This window comes from Vidua chalybeata, chromosome 20 (assembly GCF_026979565.1).
Source record: "Vidua chalybeata isolate OUT-0048 chromosome 20, bVidCha1 merged haplotype, whole genome shotgun sequence".
Classification (NCBI taxonomy): Eukaryota; Metazoa; Chordata; class Aves; order Passeriformes; family Viduidae; genus Vidua; species Vidua chalybeata.
In genome coordinates this window covers 6179877-6201348 of record NC_071549.1, presented here as the reverse complement: position 1 = coordinate 6201348, position 21472 = coordinate 6179877, and the positions used below count along the sequence as shown (strand labels likewise).

The window sequence follows — 21472 nt, the reverse complement described above, 5'->3', positions numbered from 1 at the left end:
GGGTGGTGCATAGTTCATAAAAAGGCAAAAAGCTGCCAGAAAAAGGGACAAATCACAGTCGTGGTCTGAAGTTATTGCAGTGCAAGTTTAATAGGAGCAGTGCTTTAGTGAAGTGGGAATGGAGAACAAGGTAGGGGCTTTCCTCCTGATGGCAAGAATTAAACTCGGCTTAAAAGCAGTTCCAGCTGAGCTTTGTGTTTGGGATCTCAGGTCAGGGCTGGAGGGAGCTGGAAGAGATTTCAAAATGACACAGAAAAAGTTGCAGAGTTCTGTTGCAAGAGGTTGCTTTTTGTGGGGCGAGCTCCTCTTTTTCACCCCAATCTGAATTTCAGTGTCACAAAAAGCCATTTTTAGCTCGCTGTTCAAGGTGCTGAAGGGGTCACTGAAGAGCAGAACGTGGATGTTTCATGGAAATAAAGTGCATTTTTCTGCTCCTTCTAAAAAGCAAATTATAAGAATTTATTTCTCTCTTTATTTCCCAGGATTGTCAAAAAAGCAACCAAAATTGATCCCACTGATGGAAGTGACCAGGAGAGAGAGACACTTTTGGAGCAACTCTTTCCCCTCCCCTTTTTCTTCCACATTATGCTGTTTTTAATACAAATATTTCTTCCTATTCCTGAAATATTTTTGATTTCTGGCCCCACATTCCCTCCCAAAGCAGTAAAATCAGCACTTTTGTGCACCACTCAAGGCTACCAGGTGTTCTGACAGAGCATTTAAATTAAGAAATGGCATTTTTAAATTTTTTTTTTTTTAACAAAACAGATTAAGATGAATTTTTTCAAGTTTGCAAATCACTCCAACTTCTCCCCTCCAGGTTATCCAAACTCCAACAGCATTTTTGCCTTTTTACTGCAACATGATGGAACTGAAAGGTGCTAAAATGACTATTTTGAGATCATTTTCACTCACACATGAGCTCATGCACAGTTGGGACATTAGATTTGAAATCTATTTACAATTTTACATATTTTACAATATATAATTCATCTTTACAGCTACAGAATAAGTTCAGACTAACATTGGTACCTTTTTTTTTTTTTTCTGCTGGAACTTGGCTTCAAGTTAAACTAATTATTAAAAACAATTAAGTGCATGCTTAGAAGGAAGCTTTCAGGAGAGATGTCAGTGGACTAGTGTTGCTTAAAAATTACACCAGTTTGTGTAGAAAATCGAAATTCAGTTCAAAAAACCCACCAAAGCCTAATAGAAATCTCCTGGACTAAAATAAATACAATTTATTACACTTAACCAAAAAAAAAAAAAAAAAAAAAAAAAAACCAAACCCAAAAAACCAAAAGTACCTTTAAAAATGTACTGATTTAAGCTTTTTTTTTTTTTTTTTAAGCCTTAAATTTCCTTCCCTTCCCAACTAGCTGAGGATAATTATCCTGCATAAACCTGAGGCTGCAGTGGTGGGGGCAGCTTGTCATTCTCCACGTTTTCAGAGTCAATGGCTGCCAAGGCTTGACTTTTTGGTTTGATTTCTAAGGGATATTTCTCCACAATATCCTCCACCTCCTTGGTGATGCCATCAGTCCAATCAATGAGGTCTTTCTCCAGCTTCTTGGCCTCACTGACGATTCTTTCCTGTCTCTCATTCAACTGAGAGAGGAGGTCTAAGCTTTTGCACATCTGCTTCACCCCCAGGCACACATCAGGGGAGAAGCTGTCAGATTCCTGCTTTTTTGGGGAGGTCTGGCCCGTCATGAAACGATCAAAATCCTCCTGGCTCAGATTTAAAGACTGAGCATCCAGTTTTTCAATGAAGGCCACAGCACAGCACTGCAAACAAAGCAGAGAGAGCATCACTGCAAGACTGGAATCACCACACACTGGAATGCACCCATTTTCTATTCCTTACCCTCTTCTTACACCAGCAACTGGGTTAATATTTTTTTAATGCCCTAAATGAGCTTTTCCAGAAGTTAATTTTATCAGACACTTCACACAACTCCTTCCTCTCCCCAAAAGTTTGAAGAAATCAGAAATTGAGCTGCCAAGGTACATTCCAGACCTCAGGGTCTGTGTGTTTGGGAGGTGAGGGAAGGAACGTGCCAAGGAGACAGGAGCAGTGCATTAACATTTAATTATCTGATCAGCAGAGATCTGCTATGCAGATTAATTAATTAATCAATCTCCTGAAGGAATGTCAAAGCCCAGCTCACTTGGTGGATGCTCTGCTCCTACTGAAATGAACTTCTAACATTCCAAGTGTTTCATTCAACTCTGTAATTTCCCTCCAGGACACTTTATGATAAAATGCAGAGCACACCAAGAAATGCATCTTGGAGAAGCTGTAAAAAACCTGTTTACCTCCACACATGAATGGCCTGGTTCTGCAGGGCCTTCAAAAAACTCTCAGAGGGGACTCTGCATCTGGAACATCTGCACAGCCCAAACTCAGGGTTTGAGGAACAAGCCCTGATCTTTTGCAGGATAAAAATAGACCCAAGTCTTAGCATCAGAATTTTCAAATAAAGGGTTTAAAGTTATAAAATAAGAAAGCAAAGCTCTGATTTGGACAGCAGAGATGGAAGAGAGAGGAGACAACACTGGCTGTGCTCTAAGTAACCTCAACCACTGTTCGAAGATGAATTTTAATTTACGTTTATGAATTTTAATTTAAGTTTCTGAATTTTAATTTATGCCCTTTGCTGGCAATTCCTACCTCCAAACAAAATCCCACCCTCCCAGCTGCACTCACCAGGTTGGTGAAATAATATCCATCCTCCCCAGTCATCAGCCTGCTGGGGTTGCAGAAGCGAGTGATGTACTGGATGTTGGACTGCAGGCGTGGGGGGTTCCCCTTCAGCACGATGTAAATCAGGGTGGGCAGGAAATCATCAGCAGAGGCCGGCTCATTTTTGGTGATTTTGATGGCATTGAAGATGTGCTTGCTGCATTTGGTGATGCAGGCCAGTTTATCCCGAGGGACACGCTTGGAGTCCATCTCGATGATGTCTGGGAGGGGGAAAAAGTCCTGGAATCATTCAAATTGTATTAATCAGGCACTGAGTAAGCAGGGTTTGCTGGGTAATATTCATGGAAATCAAGTGCGTTTTCCTGCTCCTGCTCCTTCTAAAAAGCAGCCTCAAATTGTGGGGTTTCACTCCAAAACCCTGGGAATTTCACTCCAAAACCCTGGGAATTTCACTCCAAAACCCTGGGAATTTATTTAAATAGTATAATTTTAAATACATTAATATAATTTTAAATAAAATTATATTAATTTAAAGAAAAAGTAATTTATTGCATCATTTCTGTCTGTGGGGAAGTGTTTCAAGTAGATCAGTTAAGCCTAAGCACTTCAGTGTGGAAAATTGTACCTGCTCCACAGATGAAATTCCAAATTCCTGCATTTTAACAGCCTGGACCCACTTTGTGATGACAGCAAAAACCATCTCAATAAGCAAGAGAGATGAAATTGAAAGCTGTAAATACAGAATTCATCACTCACAAACCTGTAATTGCCTTTACAACCATGTCAGAGACTTCTGGGATTTCCTCACTGACAGGAACACACAGCATCTGGGGAGTCACCCAGTGCAGAGCCCTGGGACAGGAGAAAAAAGGGTTAAAAGCTCTTCAGTGCCATGCAGGTGTTTGAACTCAGGGCAAAGGAATGCTTCCTGTGAATGAGGCAATATTCCAGCCATAAACCAGCTTATTCCACTGATGTAATTTATTTTCAGAGAAAGCACTTCCTTTTTTTTTAATTTTTTTTGGCTGTAATTTAACAAAAGCAAATTTTCCCAGTGTAGTGGCTGTCATTATCCCAGCTAGTAATTCTTTCAGTATTTTAAATAAAATGGTTTGAACCCTTAACAAGGCATTTTTCTGTGCACACCACGAGGTTTTTAACATGGTTGATTCAGAGCTCATTTAGAGAATTAGGGATTACTCAGTTTTTTTCCTTTCAAGCCTTACCTGATCCTCTTTTGGACAGCAAGGTCTTTCTTCTCATCATCAGTTGTCTCAGGGCAAAAAACATATTTGTACTGGCGAGTCATGATGTATTTCTCAACCTCATCCATTGCCTTCTCCACTTTTTCAGGGGGCACTGAAAGGGACAAATCCCACACATGAAATATTCCAGGGCTCTTTGGAAGGTTTAATCCCAATATCAGCAAATGAAGATTACTCATTCAAGCCAACCTGAGTTCATAAATGGATATAATTCATCCATTATAATACATATATATTAGAAATATATATTTATTCTATAAATAGAATAAAAGTTTTTAAATGCCTCTCAGTTACCCCATCTCTGGGCCAGAAAAGGGTTTAATCCAACAGAACTCCATGGAGAATTCAAAAGAAAGTAAAAATGTTTGTAAAAACATTTAGACAGCAAAACTTCCTAGAGGGAACAATTCTAACTCTGGTACCAGAACCTGCTCCCAGCATTTCTGAAAGCTGGGAATGCTTTGCTTGAACTGAAAATCCAATTTAGTGTTAGATCACTGCTTTTGGAAGAGGAAGATGAAAGAGAAGAACTTGGTACCTTTCCAGCGTGTCTGCAGCCTGTCTGCTACATTCTGGTAGAAGTCCTGGGCACACTCAGATTGTTCCTCAATGCTTAAATCCTGCAAGGGAACAAGGATTAAGTGTGAAGGGCTGGCAGCAACACCTCGTGTTTTGTTTTGGTTTAAGGCAAGTGTCCAGCTGCAGTAACAGTCTGAGAATGCAGAGGTGTCACCAGAGGTGTTTATAGTGGCTCAATTTGAGTTAAAAATAGGAGAAGCCAACACTGGCTCTTTAATGTGTGAAAGATTTCTATTTATTTGCTGAATAAATGGGTATTAGCACAGGTGCAATGGCTTTTTTCCCTGAAGAGCACTGACAAAATAACTCAGACTAAGCAAAATGTTTGTCCTTATTTAACCTCCGATTTTTTTATAAGACAATTTATACTCTATAAAAACCCCAAGAACATCAGTTATTTGAAGGAATATCTCTACAGCAGATATTTCTGATTATAAAGTTACTGTGAAATATATTCACAGTGGAATTTGTGAAACAACACTGGCTTTTGCTCACTGAGCTCCTGAAGAACATAACAGAGGCTTCAAGGTTTAAAATTAACTTAATTAAGGCAATTTTCATCATTAAATGAAACCATACATTAAAAAAGCGTGGGGAGAATTTGATTTCTGAATTCTCTAAGGCAAAAAAAAAGGATATTTTCCTGAACACAAGTCTCAGCTCTTGCTGAAACTGGATTTTAGGCATGGTTTATGTGTAGTAAAAAAAAAAAAACCCCATATTTTGAGAAGGCTGAAGTAGGAAATGAGAACACCTTCAGTGCTTGAAGCCAAAATTAAACCCACACTGTTCTCACAAACTCTGTGCTCAGAATGAACAGATCCTAAAGAAAAGAAATAAAAGTTCAAAAAGATTTTCAAGTAGAGGGAATGTAAAATTCCACGAGAACTCGTGAGGAGATAATTTGAAGAACGAAATAGGAAAGGGAGAAGAAGAGGAAGGAAAAAAAGGCTGTGCTGAATTCTGACTCATTCCAACCATAGGTGGCACCACAGACTAATATTTCAAGAACACTGATTTTTTTTTTTTAATGGAAAATAAAGATAACACTTCATATTAAAAAAGAAAAAGCAGCACAGTTAAGATTCCCTTCCCCAGTAAAAGGAGAGGGGTGAGTTGATGCTGAATTATCTTTAGAAGTTGGCCAGGCTGGATGGGGTTTGGAGCCACCTGGCACTGTGGAAGGTGTCCCTGCTCATGGAACCAGATGATCTTTAATCCCCTTCCAACCCAAACCACTCTGTGAGATCTAAAAACTCACCAGGTGATATCTTATATCATTTCCACAAGTCATATTAATGTAAAATATTGCTGAACAGACTCATTTATGTGGGATTTAGTCAGGACTAATTTATCTGGAATTTATCTTTTTTTTTACCAAAAAAAAAAGGCACCCAGATCTTAATTTGATTAATTCAATCATCTGAAGGCTCCTGCCACACTCCAGAAAATCCAAACTGCTGGAAGAAGTGCAGCATTTCCTCCCTCTCTCCCCATTTTATTGAGACAAGAGGCATTCAGAGCTCACCCTTTTATGACTCATGGTGTCCAAGAAGAGCTTGCATTGCTTGTAGATATCCTGGCCAGGCTTCTGGTAGGTCCTGATGAATTCTATGAACTCCTTGGACACTCTGTCTGTCTCGATGCTGGCCTGCCTGTGGATGGAAGGGCTGGGAGCCTTGGCCTCCTGGATCTCTGCTGGCAAAATTCAGGGCACAGCAGATCAGTTTTTTACACTGGTGGATAATTGCAGAAAGGTTTTATCATTTCGAGTCACTTTTTTCTTTTTTTTTTTACAAATTGGTCATTTGTAACTGTGTCAATGTAAATTGTAAATGAGCAGTTGTGTAAATTGTGTTTCTCAAGCTTTGCCAGGGAAATGTGGATATTATTAAACACAGCAATAATTATTAAACACAACTAACTCCAGGAAAACGGAGTATCCCACTGAAGTGGAACATTTAGAGCCACACCCCCACTCACCCTCATGGCCTTTTTACATTAGAAGTGACTGCAACATAGGGCTGCTTTTGGGTTTTACAGCCACTGCCAGGTCAGACATCTCCCTTTAAGATTTCCAGCTGGGATTCTGCAGATTCCTAAAGATAATGGGGTGGTTTCCCCACTGTCCCTGACCTCCTCACTCCTTGCACCAACACAAGTGGCTCCCCAGCAGCTCAGGGCAGCTCTGCTCAAGGAACACACACTGCAAGATGACAGAGCTGCATCCACGGGGGCTTTTCCCAAAAAACCATCTGATTTTCCAAGTTCCAAGTTAATTGTGCTGCTCCAATACCTTCACCCACCTTTCAGCTTGCCAGCCAACGCTGTTGGAAATGGAGGGATTGAACAGAGGTGGTGGAAATGAACGTGGTGAGAGGCAAGCAGCAGAGAGACAGAAAACATGAAAATATTCATGGTCAGCACGAGACAAACACGGCTTTCAACCTGAAAACACTTCACATGCACAGAAATCCTGCTTTCAACAAGCATGCACAACTCCAAAGGGAAAAGAAAGAAATGGGATTCATATGCTTAAGTTGGTTTTATTTGGATTTGAGGGAGCTTAGTGGGGTTTTTTTGGTTGTTATTTGTTTTTGACGAGATCAAGCGCTACAGAAAATCCAAAGTTGTGTCACCCAGTGAGTACCAAACTCTGCTTCTCTGACCAGAGCTCCACACTTCAGAGAATACCTTGGCCAGGCACCACCAGAGCACCTCTGGTGTTTCAGTGCCCAGAACAGAAAAGGTCATGCAAATATTTAAATTCCAACTGCAGCAATTGAGATAGAGAGTGCAAATCCAACTCCTTTCCAGCTACTCAGGGACATTTTTCCAGAGGGGATTTCCTTCCATTGCCTTTATACCTGAAATTCACTGCATGAACCCCAAATCCTACACAGGATTCCAGCTGAAGGGTGGCTATTAATTAAATTTGTCTTTAGAGAAGCAGAAAGCTTATTTGGAAATAATAAACAAAGAAGAGGGCAGAATTATCATATTTCTTCCATGATTAGTCAGATTAGTCACTGATCTCATTTCACAGTACAGCTGAAGGTCTATTTACTTACTTCAACAATGAGTTCACTCTTTTATAAAAATAATAAGCCTCATTTTACTATTTGGCCTTAAGGAATGTGAATATTACTTTTTCAGTCACAAATTCAAACTAGATTGTTGTTTAGTTACTAGAGAGATGTAGTCAACTGAGACAGATTAATATTAAGTATTAAAAAGTGAATATTAATCAGAATGAACTGTCTTTTAATGAGTTACACCAAGAATTACTTGTAGTTGCAGCTTCACTAATCTCTGACCTGAAATCCTGATTTAAGGAAAATTAATCTGTACTGATTACCAAGGTCTGCAGGAACAAATGAACTTCCAGCAATAAAATATCCTCAGGTTTGTCCTGTGTTCTCAGAGAATTCAGTCCAACTAAAAAGAAGCTGATCCCAGCCAAGAAATTCCAACAAGTTAAAGAGAGCCCAGCAGAGGAAAACGCCAAAACGCCAGGAGCGAGCATGGGAAGAGTGAAGGAAGGATCAGCTTCACAAAGAATAAACATAATTAATATTTCAATCTTTCTACAGGAAAGCCACTTGTCACAGCAGAACAGGAGCACTCCAGGGATTCACTATGGTTGTGCCATGGCCACGGAGCCCAGTCCAAGCATGGAATGTGAAACAGCTTTGTCCCCAGTTCTGTCACACACAGCCCTCGTCAGCTTCCTGTAATAATTTAATAAACATCTGCACATTTCTTTAGCCAGCAGAACAAGTCAGGATTGCAAACAATCAATGGAGGATGAGCTCTTAAAGCTGTTTGCATCAAGGGGTTTGGTGTCCCCAATGAAAGCAGTGTCTCCTCTTGATGGGAAAGTTTCTTCTTGGTTTATACAACAAACATTTGGAGATGTTTTGAGAATGCCGAAGTGGTTTCAACTCACAATAATCAGATTTGTAACAGCAACCTGGAATTATTATTTTTTTTTATAAAAACATACAGCAGCACAAGATCCAGTTAATTCTTACAAAAATATATATTTTTTTTATCCTAATCCTAAGGTGGAGCTAAAAGAAGCTTCAGCTTTACTTCTATGACTTCCTACTAAAAAGCAAAGGTTTGGTTTAGAGATTCAACATCACCTCAGGATGCTGGACTTGCTTTTTTTGCCATCTTCATGTTGAAGAGCACGAGTTACAACTGGCACAACCCTAGTTTGTGTTTAGCAAAGCCCAACTAAGAGCCAAGCTTACTAAAACCAGGCAGACAGCTTGCCCAGGCTGTGCTGCATTACCTTCAGAAGGGGAAGCCAGTTCCCAGGAGGGAGTAAAAATCTCCTTCAAATCCCTGAGAATGTTATCAGCATTTCTCTCCCTCCCAAGCTGTCCTTGCTTAGGGGTTTTCTCTTCAGCTGCTGAAATAAAAAGGCCAAAGCAAGCAGGGAACCAGGAGCAGGAGCATGGCAGGACAAGTGGTGAAGGGAGAAAAAAAGAAAAGATGGAAAGTGAGAAGAATGAACATTAACAAAAAAAGGTTTAATGCAGGTGAATGAATGCCTTGTGTAGCCAGCTGCTGTCATGCACCAGGACAACTCTAACCACAAAAATGCTGAATTTCAAATAAAGGAAATGCATTTTCTCTAAGGTTAAGACAGATTAATGCTGCTTTTCCTTCTGGAATTCCTCCTCCACAGCCCAGCATTTCCCAGCTTTTGCCTGTTTTAGCTATTGCTATGCCAAGCCAGCAGTGCCATTCATCGTTCCTGCTTGTAACACATTCTGTAGAGCAAACACCCAGCCAGCCACAAACTCGATTTTCCCAGCCCACACAAACACTGTCAGCCTCACATTTATGTGCAGCCCAAGGCACCCTGCTCACACATCCCATTTCTTCCTGCCAAAGTGAGGCACTCTGGCAGCACCAGCTGATATTTTATCTCACTGTGAGTGTGATATTTCTATCACACTCACAGCAGTTTGTTGAGGTGACTGACAGCCAGCACCTTCTCTGCTGCTCCCTCCAGGAGGAATTCCCCTTCCAGCCCTAAATCCTGGTGTGACACCCTGGCTGACTCAGGAGTTTCTCTGGAATGTGTGCCAGAGGAACAGGGAACTTCCCCTCAGCAGTGCAGTGCCACCACCAGGAACACATTGCTGCTGTTTAGTGGAAGAACTCCTGTTCTGTGTAAAATCCCATATAAACACAGGTTTAGCAGTGCACTGTTCTACTTAACAGATTGTTTGGCATCACTCACATTTTTCTGTGTTTTCAGTAGCAATCACACTCCGGAAGCATCACTATTCCAACTTTTAAAAGCCAAAGCACAGAGCATTAATCTGCCTTTTAGAACAAAAACTTTTCATTTTAAAATGCACAGAAGCATGAAAAGCAAAGGAGAGTTACCCTTCTTAGCTCCTGCTCTGGAGGAAGCAGTGAAGAACTTCTTCACAGTAGTGACCTTTCTTGTTTTCTCATTGGTTTTCTTCTCCTCAAACTTTGAGAAGGTCAGGGACTGTGCCCCTTGGGTGCTCTGGCTGCTGGCATAGGCTTCTTCCTCCTCACGCTGGAGCCTGCAGTTGGAAAAATACAGGTCTGATTTAAGGGCCTTGAAACAAGGCAAAGGAGCTGATTTCCTGTGCAATCATTAATTACTCATGTTAATTCTTCCCTCTGCCTGTCTCCCTTCACTGCACTCCCTTTCCATGCTGCAGTGGGAGAAGTGAGGGAAAGCTCAGGGTTAGACAGTGAGGTCAAAAGGGAGAAGACTGAGGTTTAAGCATGGTCACCTTCCCATGGTGTCACACTCTGAGTTCTCTAAAGGCACAGGGGAGCATTTCCAGCAGCAGATTCATTGCCTTCCTCCCTGCCTCACACTAAGTTCCCCAAGCTGTTACCTCAGGCAGTCCTTCCCCATCTTACAAAAGCAAAATACCCTGTCCCAATCTCTGGAATATTTTGGGAAATAGATCATTGTTGTCATAATCTGCTTTGGTGATAAATATCTGCTTGAATGGATGAGGCAACGTTTGAAAGACCGAGTTTTTAATCTAAAGTAGGGGAGGGCAAACTCACCAACCCTGCACCCTTTTTTCCTGCTGTGCAAGAGGATTCAAATAGGTTACATTCTATCACCCTTCAGGATGCTGAGCAATTGTCTTTAAACATCCCTCCAGCCCAGGATGGGCTCTGCAATCTCTTGAGGCAGGAATTGTATCTCAACAGTGCTGACAAGCCTGTCTGTTCACTGAAACAAACAATCACAGCTTATCTGTGCCTTTAGCATCTCCCAGCTACTCATTAAAGAATTCCTTAAATACCCCACTTTGTTTTAGAGATGATCCAAGACTGGCAGTGTAAATATTTGCCCTAATAATAAAGTTTTTATTAAGTGTTTAAGACATTTAGGGCAGAGGAAAACAATGACCTCTGTGCTGCTCCTTCTGAAAACACATCTTCCATTTTCAGGGTCAAGCATTTATCACACGAGGAAAACTAGATTGTGAAAACTAGAAAATAAGTGATTTGACAATTACCTAAATTAGCAAAACTAAAGCTTTGATGCTCTTGAGCTTAAGCCTGCAGTTTTTAAGAACGACCACAGACAAGACTAAAATCAGTTTTTAATCAGCAGCTGGAATATAAAACCATGGTGCTGCCTATACTCAAGAAAATAATTGCCATCTCCAGAGGGTAGTTAATCAAAATTGTCCCTTTAACCCTTCTAACTGCTAGCTAGAAATACAGATTTGCATATGCAAATTAGGCCAGAGTATTCATTGGGAGTCTGGGCTCTGTTTACATTTTCTTTTCAAACCTCTTATACCGGAATGTCATAAACATCCATCTTTGCATCAAAAGGAAGGTTTGAATTCCTGCTGGAAAGGTCAAATTGGGGACTTTGTGACGCCCCCGAGCAAACAGGACTAGGAAAGAGGAGGCAGGAACAGAATTTGGTGCAGTCATCCTGAAGGAAGAAAAGAAGGTTCTTTACCGCTCTGCCAGCTCCCAATCCTCTTGGATCTGCTTCTGCCTGGCCTTGTGGTATTCCTCCCTCCAGCACTTGGAGCAAAACCCCTGCCAGGCAGGATTGCCATAGTAACCACAGCCCTTCTTGCACAGCAGCTCCGACTGATCCACGTGGATCCCTCTGCGCTCCGATTTCAGGTTCATCTTCCTCCTGCAGGAACAGGACAAGGGTTAAAAACACAAACGTGGCAGCAGCCTGCTAGAAATCATTTCTTCTGAGGGTTTGCCTTTCGAAAGGAGTCACCTGCTCGAATTATTTAACAGCTCCATAGCAACTGAAGGAGTGGCACGGGAGGAAGGGCACAGTTACATAACCAGGAGCCCCCAAAGCCAGGGGCAAACAGCACATCTTTGTAGGGCTGTGACCCTCACACAGCCCCAGAAAGTGACAGGGAACCAGTGACACTCCCACAGCCAGGGGACAAAGGCCCAAGGCAGATCTTTGTAGGGCTGTGACCCTCACACAGCCCCAGAAAGTGACAGGGAACCAGTGACACTCCCACAGCCACGGGACAAAGGCCCAAGGCACACCTTTGCAGTGACAGTCCCACAGCCAGGGGACAAATTTCCAAGGCACGTCTTTGTAGGGCTGTGACCCTCACACAGGTCCAGAAAATGGCCCAGGGCAGAAGTGACAGTGCCACGGGCAGGGGACAAAGGCCCAAGGCAGATCTTTGTAGGGCTGTGACCCTCACACAGCTCAGAAAGTGACAGGGAACCAGTGACAGTCCCACAGCCAGGGGACAAAGGCCCAAGGCTCTGCTCTCACCAGCACCTTGTTCTGACAGCCAGAAGCACAAAGCAGTGGGGGAAAAAAAGAAATAAAGTTCCAAAAGCCAACAAAGGGAGCACACAGAATATATTGTGTCCTGAGACTGGGCCTGCACAGAGCCACACGGGTGAGGCTTTAGGATCTCTGGCCTCCAAAAGGGCCCAGGGGGGAATCACAGCTGACCCAGCTGGGCACATCCCCATCTCCTCCAAGTGCTGCCAGGGTTAAACTGCCTGCCTGCACACAGCACAGCTCTGGGGGTTTATATTTAGTGATGCAACAAAAAAGATTCTCCTGCCCACACCAGCCCCGTGGCAAGGCTGTCTTGGAGCATCCCGTGAGCATCCAGCCTCCCCTTCCTTTCCTGACAGAAACCATCCCACATCCCAGCTCCCTGCTTCCAATGGGAAATGCTGGAGTCATCCCAGGAGAAAAGCAGCACAGGATCACCTGCAGCAGGAAGGTTAAGGTGTGTATATTAAAATATTGATCTTTTTTTTTTTTTGCAATGTTGACAAACAGGGACAGCAGAAATAGCACAGCAAGGTTTTGTCCAGTAAATGCAGCCCCTTCTCCTTCCTGCCATTCCAGAGGTGCCACGTATGGAAAGCAAGAGGAGAAGGGATTTTCTCAAACTGAAGAACACCAGTAACTGACTCAGAGTTATCTTCTTTTGCCCTGAAATTCCACCCCAAACTCTTCTCTGGATCATCCAGCAAAAGATGGAATATGCACAAATGTCACTGAGAGTTTTCTACTGCAGGAAATTCCAGCTCTTTTCTTCCAAGCTCAGTTATCCATTTGAAAAGACTGATAATGTTTAACGTTTCTCATTAATGTAATCAAGTTATTTTGAGCAAAGTAACAGGAAACACACAATTTTCTCTTAGGGGGGAACAAATTGAATATTCCATCTTATCTACGTAAGTATTAAGATTTCTTCCACTTTTCTATTTTTGAAAGAAATAATGAGTTTCTAAAAATAACCTAAATATAGTTTCATTGTAGAGACATGCATATTAAGAGAATCAATTTCTTAATGACATAATTTATAGCTACATGTTCTCATTTTTATAGATGGGAGAGCAGATGAATATTTTCCTTTTCTTTCCCACTGAAAAGTCTGACAGACAATACTGTGCTGCTGCAGAGCAAAATGGAAAAAATAATTAAATATTTGAGAGCTTTACTTCATTCCCATATGCAGAAATAACTGAGAAACATAAATAAGTTGCTTTCACAATTTTTTTTTAGTTTCATTTGCTGACTTTCCAGGGAAGGTCTGTGTGGGAGCTCCTGGCCAACACCTCAGAGCTCAGAAATGAAACTTTCAGTGTGTGTCAGCTGCACAGCCTGGAATTGCATTTTGGCAGCATTTGCACACTCAGGCCATTCCCAGAGCATCACTCATGTCATTGAGCAACAGCTCTGAAAAGAAAAGGGAAGCAAAAGCCTGAAACTCTTCACTGATTCAGTTTCAGGACCACTTCCTAAAAGCAGAAGCTGCAGCAGCATTTTGGTCAGAGACCTCTATTGCAGGTGCCTGTCCTAGAAAAAAACGCTGTAAATATGCAGCAAATGTTTCATTGCCATTGATGTGAAGCTGATCAGTCAATGTTTTCACTGGAAACCACAAAGACACAAGAAATAAAAACATTCTCAATATCACAGACCTCCCAGAAATGTTACAGGCGTCTCTTAAAATCCTGTCACCCACCAGGACAGGACAGCTACGACTCTGGAACAGCAATAATTCCAAGAATTCTGTTCTTATTCAAAAGCACCATATTCCAGACTCTGATTGGAAAATTAAAGGAGCTGACCCTGCTCCTGTGCCACCCCAACACCTGAAACCCCTCTTCCACCCTCCAGAGAGGCACAAAAATCCCCTTTGTGCCCACAGAGCCTCACCCCACAGTGCCACCGATCCCTAAATATAAACTAAAATAAACTAAAATATATATAAACTAAAAATAAAGCTCTGCTCAGAGCCCAGCGAGCAAAGCAGGGCTGCAAGGAGCTGCAGAGTCAGAGCCCTGCCCTCCCTGGAGCGCTTGCAGTGCCACCAGCTCCGCCCTGGGGACAAAGGAGTCACCCTGAGCCCCTGCAGGGAGTCACATGCTGCGCACACAGCCGACACCTTCAGCTCCCTTCGCGCAGAAAAAGTCCTTGCAAACAACAAAAAAAAGTCTCCCAGCTGGTTTCTGCAGGTCAGCATGAATATTTTAATGAGGAAAACAACTCGGGTTTTGAGAAAATGAATGTGAAAAAACCATCTCAAATTAATTTTTGGTAAGTAAATCACTGTCAAATCTTACATAATAAAATAATTATAATATTACATAGTTATTTATAGTCATAACATATGATTTATTATTAATAATATTTATATCATATATTGTATCTGTATAATATAAAATAATAATATAACTATTATATACTATACATAATATATAATAATATAATCTATTTGATATATTTATAATTATAATCTTACATAATAAAAACGTTCTGTTGGAACTGTAGAGTGTTCAAAATGCTTTTTCCCCCTTCCCTCCCCCTCCAGCTAAAGATGATCATTCCTTAGCCAACAATCTCAGTGTCTGCAGTCACACCACACATTTTGCATGGTCAGATCTCCTATTTTCACTCCTGCCCTGAATGCATGGCCTGTTCAAAGCTCACTTCTAACACAACTGAAAGGAAAAAACCCAAATTTGTTGTTTTTCTAGAGCAGGAGATCAGGCAACTCCAAACACCTTTACACCTGGCCACTGAGAAGTCAGAAAAACCTAAGGAAGGTTAACAAATCTCCACATTTAAAAACAAAAAGAAAAATCTAATCCAGAAGAACAATAAAATACCAGAAGATCATAAATAATATTAACAAGTACAATTTGGAGAGGTGCTTTGCACCAAACATCCTCCTTGCCATCTCCTCTATCCCAGTTAAAGCACTTCAAGAAGCACATCTCCCTCCCAGGAGCAAAAATTTAATGTAATTTAAAAATCTCTTCATCCACTGCTTTGCTTAGTGAGTGTTTCAAAACACTGTGAATTCATCAGGGAAGGCAAGAATGACACCTCACAATCAGCACAGGACAAAATCTTCTTTTGAGCATTTCTGTGCCAGGACCAGACCTCATCACACCTTAATATCTGTGTTAATTAGCAGCACCCCTTCAAAGAGTTCAGAAAAACAATGGGCTCTCAGACTTAGTTATTAATTTATAAAATCCCTTTATTTAACGTTAGTTATTTGCAAATAAAAGCTTCTGGTTTCCCCTTCTCCACTGAAATGGAAAAATGGAAATTCCCCAACTCTTGTGTATGATTTTTAAAGTGCACCTCACACACCATGGGTGGCTCCTGAGGGATTCATTTGGGATAATCCCAGCCTGGAAAGGTTCACTGCTGGCTGTGGACACCAAAATGCTCCCTGTCCTGCTGCCACGAGAATTCCCACTTTGAAACCTCCATGTTCTGCATGTCCAGCTTTGTTTTTGCAAATTCTACTGAAGTCAAAAGGAAATGAGGCCTCTGATTCACATGGGATCAGATCTGTCTGCAGGGCTGCACATCAAAGGTCTCCAGTGACAGATCTGAGCTGCTCCAGCTTTTTTAAAGCATCTCACAGTAATTTTGTTGTGATGAAAAAAGCCACCAAATCACTGTGATTTAGTTCAAAATCAGCTTTCTACTGGCTTTAATGCAACTTATTCTGAAGCTTTCAAATACATCTTCCTATCAACATTTCTTGCTGTACCCACACTTACGTAACTTTTTTCCTTTTTATTCACCCATTTCGAGCAAACACCTTTTAAGAAGGTGTCGTGGTTTGACATGGAAGTGAATTTTTTCCAGGAAGTTGGGTCAAACCAATCAGTGGTCAGGTTTAGATATTGGCACCTGGAGTGACCACTGAAAGTATAGACACGCCTCTGAGAACACAGGGGGTTAAAAGCAAGAACTCCCAGGAGAACTCTCTCTTTTGGTTCCAGTCGTCAGAGAGTGCAGACTCCCCCCCTGCCCAGCCTTAGGCTGGGTGCGGGAGGGGAAGCCACGCGGCCTTGTCTAGGTAGGCCGAGGGGCTGAGGGTCTGGAACTGAGCCAGCTCCTGTGGATAGAAGGGTGGAGAAAAGCAGAGATGCCTTTGCCCCCCGCCATGTGGGAAAAAGAGACAGAGAGCCTGGCGGCACCTGGAAATCTGCCGGCAGAGGAGAAGGAGAAGGGGGGGGAAAATGCCCAGCGTAGGAGGCGGAACGTCGGACTGAGATATCGGCCGTCCAGGGAGTCTGAACTTTTAACCCTTTCGAGGGAATGAGGGCTTTTTAAAAGTATTACTCCTCCTTGATTTGTAGTAGAAGAGAGATAGTCCGGGACCTGAGATGTTAGAAGAAGAAATATTTAGGTGGGAGGAGATGAAGAAGTAGCTTTTAGCTAGACTTTTCTTGTTAACCATAGACTGGACCAAAATCTCCTGCAATAGAGACTGCATTTTAGGGGGATGCAGTGGTGACCCAGGGAGACCTGTTTCAGCTTCAAACAGCACAGAAATGGCGAGAAACGAAAAGAGCTGAAGAGGGAATGGTGATACCCTCAGTCTTCAAGAAGAAGATGAGTCCTGTTTTTAGACCCCTCGGCCCCAGGGGAAAATGGGGGGGACTGTAGTCCCAGGATGAGAAACTGAACTGTTGTATCTTTGGGTCCGTGGCAAAGCATCCTTAAAAGAGCCCTATGAGCAGTCTGTCCATGCACGGTGGTGAGAGCACTGTGACATGGAAAGGAGAGTGTCACACTGGCAGATTTTTCTTCCGGGCGGTTGCCATGTGTGACAAGGAAACACAGGAGGGCAGCTGTGTTTCCTGGGGGGCCTGTGGTGCAAGAGAGACTTCTCTCTCCCTTAATAGTTTAAGCATAGATTACCTGAAAGGTAGTAATTTGATCAAGAATCCCGGGTGATGTTTTCATGGCTAGGTGTGTTTAGAATTGGGAGGAGGAGGGGTAGTTTTAAAAGGTCTTCATCCTAGATTTAGTTTATGTGTTTTCTGTATTAGTAGTAGTTTAATAAAGTTTTTTTCCTTTGTTATTGAACTTGGGCCTGCTCTGCTCTGTCCCTGATAACATCTCACAGCATTTATTTAGAGAAAGTACATTTTCATGGGGGTGCTGGCATTGCGCCAGTGTCAAACCATGACAGAAGGGCAACACCAACTCAGAGACTTCTCATCCTTGCTCACACCCCTCAATTTTTTCACCCAAGAAGAACCTCCAATAAATCACAGCTCTCCCTTCACAAGATGGGGGCTCACAGACTATTTTTCAGGAAGGAGAAAGCAGCTGCCTGCCCTCTGTGGCTCTGTAAAGCTGAAACTGAGAACACGTTTGCAAACACTGCAGGGTTTCAGTTACCACCACCAGGAACCCAAACCAGCAAAACCAACTTTCCTGCAAAATAGTCTGCCTGAGAGCCACTTCACTTTCCCTGTCACACACTTTGAACCACCTTTGAGACAACACAGAGAGAGTTAAGACACAGGAAACACCAATTTTCTTCCAAGCCCATAAATCCCAAGGCCATTTTTGCCAGTGATAAAGGGGACTGAAGGAGCAGCAACCATTCCTCCAGGACCTTTTGTAGCTCAGTAACAGCAAAATAATAAATTCTAATTTTCACACAGACCAAGTTACAAAACAACCAGAAAAATTCATATTAAATGTGTTAAACCAGGTATCAGTCACAGCAAAGAGAGCTCTATCCTCAGCTTTTTTGTGGTAGGGAAAAAAGGGCTCCTCCAACCCAAACTGGATCCAATTTAATGCACACATGAAAGAGTAAAGTCATCCAACACCTTCTTTTCAGCAAGAAACACAAGGAATTCTCACAGGACAAGCACTGCAGACACAGCTTTGGCTTGGGGAAAAGCACTGGGTGAAAGATGCTTCAGGAGCAGCACGGATTTACCACGGGCTCCAACACCCCCAGCTTGTTTTTCTGGTTCTTTTCCACCTCCCTGCCTTGCCAGGGATGGAGCAGGCAAAATGATCTGAACCTTTGTTAGCAGTGCAGACTGTGAGATCTCAGCTGGGTCATAAACTATTTATTAGTGCTGGATTGCTGAGGTCACCTTTAGAGAGCTGGCTGGGAAAGCTCATATCCAAAGCTGAGCAGAAAGGGTCTTGCTTAATCAATCAATAAACACCTTCAGGAAGAGCTAATTGCAATCAATTTATAATTATTACAAGCTGTGAAGAAGCTAGTCCACAAACTAATGCTGGAAACTAAAGGAGTAGTTTTAATTCTATAATTGAAGTTCTTGGTAACAACTTAATTAAATGTATCTAAAACCAGCAAACACAGACTGGGCACAGGCAGGTTTGCTTTGGGTTGTGGGTTTGGTTTCTTTTTGTTGTTGTTGATTTGATTCTTTTCTTCCCTCCCTAAAATTAAATTTTCTCAAAAAAAAAAAAAAAATATTGGCAGAAACATTAGCAACAACCCCCAGCAGTCTTTTCACTGGACTGAAGCAAATGTGATTCAGCTCTTCAAAAGTCACTCCAGCACGTAATGAACAACCTGAATTCTTCTAATTCAAAAACATCAAAGTGCCCCAAAGAGTGTTCACAATGAACTCACTGCAACTCTCTGGGTCATTAATGGCCATTCCCAGAAATGGAATTTTAAAGCAGAAAAAAATTAAGAAGAAAACCAGGGAGGCCTCCAAACACACAGTTCTTACAGGAACTGCTGTTGGTTCACATTTTGCTGGCGCCTGAATACTCCATCAAAATTCAGAACAAGACAACTTTAATTACTAAAAATAGATTTAGAAGGTAGGTTAGAAAGTGCATCAAAACTGAGGGGTGGAAGGATGGAGTAAAGGTCCATTTTGTATTTTGCCAATGGAAAAGTGCCCTTAAAATGTATTTATTGCAAAGAACCACTGACGCAAACGCCCCAAAATTCTGAAGAGCAGCAACCTACGTGTCGAAAGAGTCGTGATTCAGGCACAACCCCAAACACTCAGGCATGTCATTAGCAGCAGGGTAATTAACCATGAGCTAATTTCCTCCCAAAGAAAGGGTGGGGCAGGATGAGCTCAGGCTGGAGAACAGCAAATACAAAAGCCATTAGAGAAGTCAGGAATTAGGCAAGAAAACCCGGGTGTTATCTCTGCAGTGCTCACACTTTTAATGTGCATCTTCCCTGCAATTATAGGATTTCAGCTACAGCAGTTGTAGGACAAACAGTGCAGGCAGCTGAAAAATAGTCTCAAGAAAAGAAACAGTCTGATGAGCAGCCACTTCAAACAAACCACAGAGCTGGTCCTGGCATTGGGAGGGGAAATTGCAGCCACTGCTTCAAACCTCCAAACTCCTGATGGCCACAAGGCTCCAGCTCTCAATTTGCTCAGCTTGGAGTTGTTTTCCCTTCAAATGTCAGCCCAGGCCTGGGGGTACAGGTTTGGTTTGTCCCCATGACCAGGCTGTGTCTCACCATGTGACCCACAGCTGTGCTTTAAACGAAATCACAGGAAACATCTAAAAACTCTTTGTGCTGCTCGATTGGGAGCTTGGGTCACAGTAAAGAGAAGATTAGCTTAAACTGCTAAAATCTGCTCAGCAACAGGCTCCTACACACTATTTCCTGCCAACCACACTCACCTGGACACAGATGGAAATTGAGTTGCCTAAAACCTCAGAGAAAAACTTCAAAACGTTGTATACACTTTGTACCTGACTTGTTACAAGTGGCATTTTAGCAGGACTTCACCAACAAGAATTCTAGGTCTAGTTATAGATCACAAGTGGTTAATCATCAGGAAAAAGAAAACAAAAGAAAAAAGCCCCAAGTATAATTGGGGATTACACAGCAAGGAAAGAAGGAGCTGAGAAAGGCTGTTCTAGCTTAAATAACACCACAGAACAAAATTAAATACCAGAATCATGGACTATCTTCAAGCTTCTAATCTGTTTGTTGTGTAAAGCAGTTTTAGGAATTGGTATAATTGGCTTTATAGCCTATTCCCCCTTTCTACTGTGTGCTGTTCTGGGCTTTTTCTTGGTCAGCAAAGCATTCCACTGAGCTACAGTTCTCTTTCTAATCCTCCATGCTGCAAAAAACGCTTGTGTAACCGTGTCCAGAAGGCCAGCACATCCAATTCCTGAGTAAAGCACTGTTCCTCAAAAACCCTTGCCCTTCTCCACTGGTCTGGCTTGCTCACTGGTCTCAAAAAAGTGTTGGGTAACTGGAAAACCAAAGGCAGCTCAGTGCAGTTCCCAAAGCCCTGGTGTGAGGAATCAAAAGTAGTTTCAAATGAGCCCAAACAACAAAAGTATGGCAAGTCAATAATGGATTTAAATCACAGCCTCCACAATGCCACCCTTTCCCCCCAAACCATTCAGTGCTGCTAATTCCCAGCACAGGGCCCCACTCAGCCAAACAAAAAAACAATTTAATTTTGCCTGTAAAACCTTCTCAGTCTACCCAGCAGCCCATCCTAGCCCCTGCCACAGAGCAGCAGGATTTCAGACAGCACTGAGCCACCCTGAGAGAATTTGTTTGGTAACTCAAGCACATCATTCATCTCTCAGTATCTCACACCCTCTCTGAGCCACTCCCTGCTTCAAGGGAACAACCTGAACTCTACAGTGCTTCAAGCAGCGACAAACACCCACAAGAGCATCCAAAACGCACTGCTCAGCATCTTAAGTGTCCTCCAGACTTCACCTGGCTTGACTTTAAAGGACTTTGATCCTCAGCTGTGCAGGGAGAAGCCAGGCAGGGACAATACTTACAGGAAAAAAGCCAAAAACTCATTGATCCGCGAGGAACTCATCAGGGAAACAGGCTGGGCTGGGGGACTATTGGTAAAGCTATCAGTGACACCTGCACCCTGTTAACTACAGGCACAGAGCCATGGAATTAATTAAAATACAGAGATAATAAAAATTAGCTTTAGGAGCTGCACGTGGAGGAGGGCAAACACCCACAACAGCATTCAAAATGCACTGCTCAGCATCTTAAAAATTCTCCAAACTTCCCCCGGCTTGAGTTTAAAGGACTTTAATCCTCAGCCGGGCAGCGGCAATACTTACAAAAGAAAAGCCAAAAAC

At 42.3% G+C, this 21472-nt stretch overlaps 1 protein-coding gene across 4 annotated transcripts; it reads right to left on the bottom strand.

The window, feature by feature from the left end:
* Positions 1–66: 66 nt before the first annotated feature.
* RABGEF1 (RAB guanine nucleotide exchange factor 1) lies at positions 67–21472 on the bottom strand. Of its 4 annotated transcripts, XM_053960832.1 has the most exons (11): positions 21455–21472; positions 11549–11734; positions 9961–10127; positions 8852–8971; positions 6858–6878; positions 6080–6246; positions 4511–4592; positions 3934–4066; positions 3468–3559; positions 2711–2967; positions 67–1788 (listed from the first exon to the last, which is right to left on the bottom strand). In XM_053960832.1, the coding sequence occupies exons 2-11, from the start codon at positions 11725–11727 to the stop codon at positions 1390–1392; spliced, it is 1617 nt and encodes a 538-aa protein (XP_053816807.1). In that variant the 5' UTR covers positions 11728–11734; positions 21455–21472; the 3' UTR covers positions 67–1389. The 4 variants fall into 4 exon arrangements, with proteins under 4 accessions (XP_053816807.1, XP_053816808.1, XP_053816809.1 ...); XM_053960833.1 differs by lacking the exon at positions 8852–8971 and having other exon boundaries at positions 21455–21471; XM_053960834.1 differs by lacking the exons at positions 6858–6878; positions 8852–8971 and having other exon boundaries at positions 6080–6249; positions 21455–21471.

Bases quoted from the DNA above. Each gene is read 5' to 3' on its own strand.
- RABGEF1 (XM_053960832.1), bottom strand. From the start codon at position 11,727: ATGAACCTGAAATCGGAGCGCAGAGGGATCCACGTGGATCAGTCGGAG. The intron at 10,128-11,548 runs GTAAAGAACCTT...TTCCAACTGCAG, and splicing joins GATTGGGAGCTGGCAGAGCG to GCTCCAGCGTGAGGAGGAAG. The intron at 4,067-4,510 runs GTACCAAGTTCT...TGTCCCTTTCAG, and splicing joins GCTGCAGACACGCTGGAAAG to TGCCCCCTGAAAAAGTGGAG.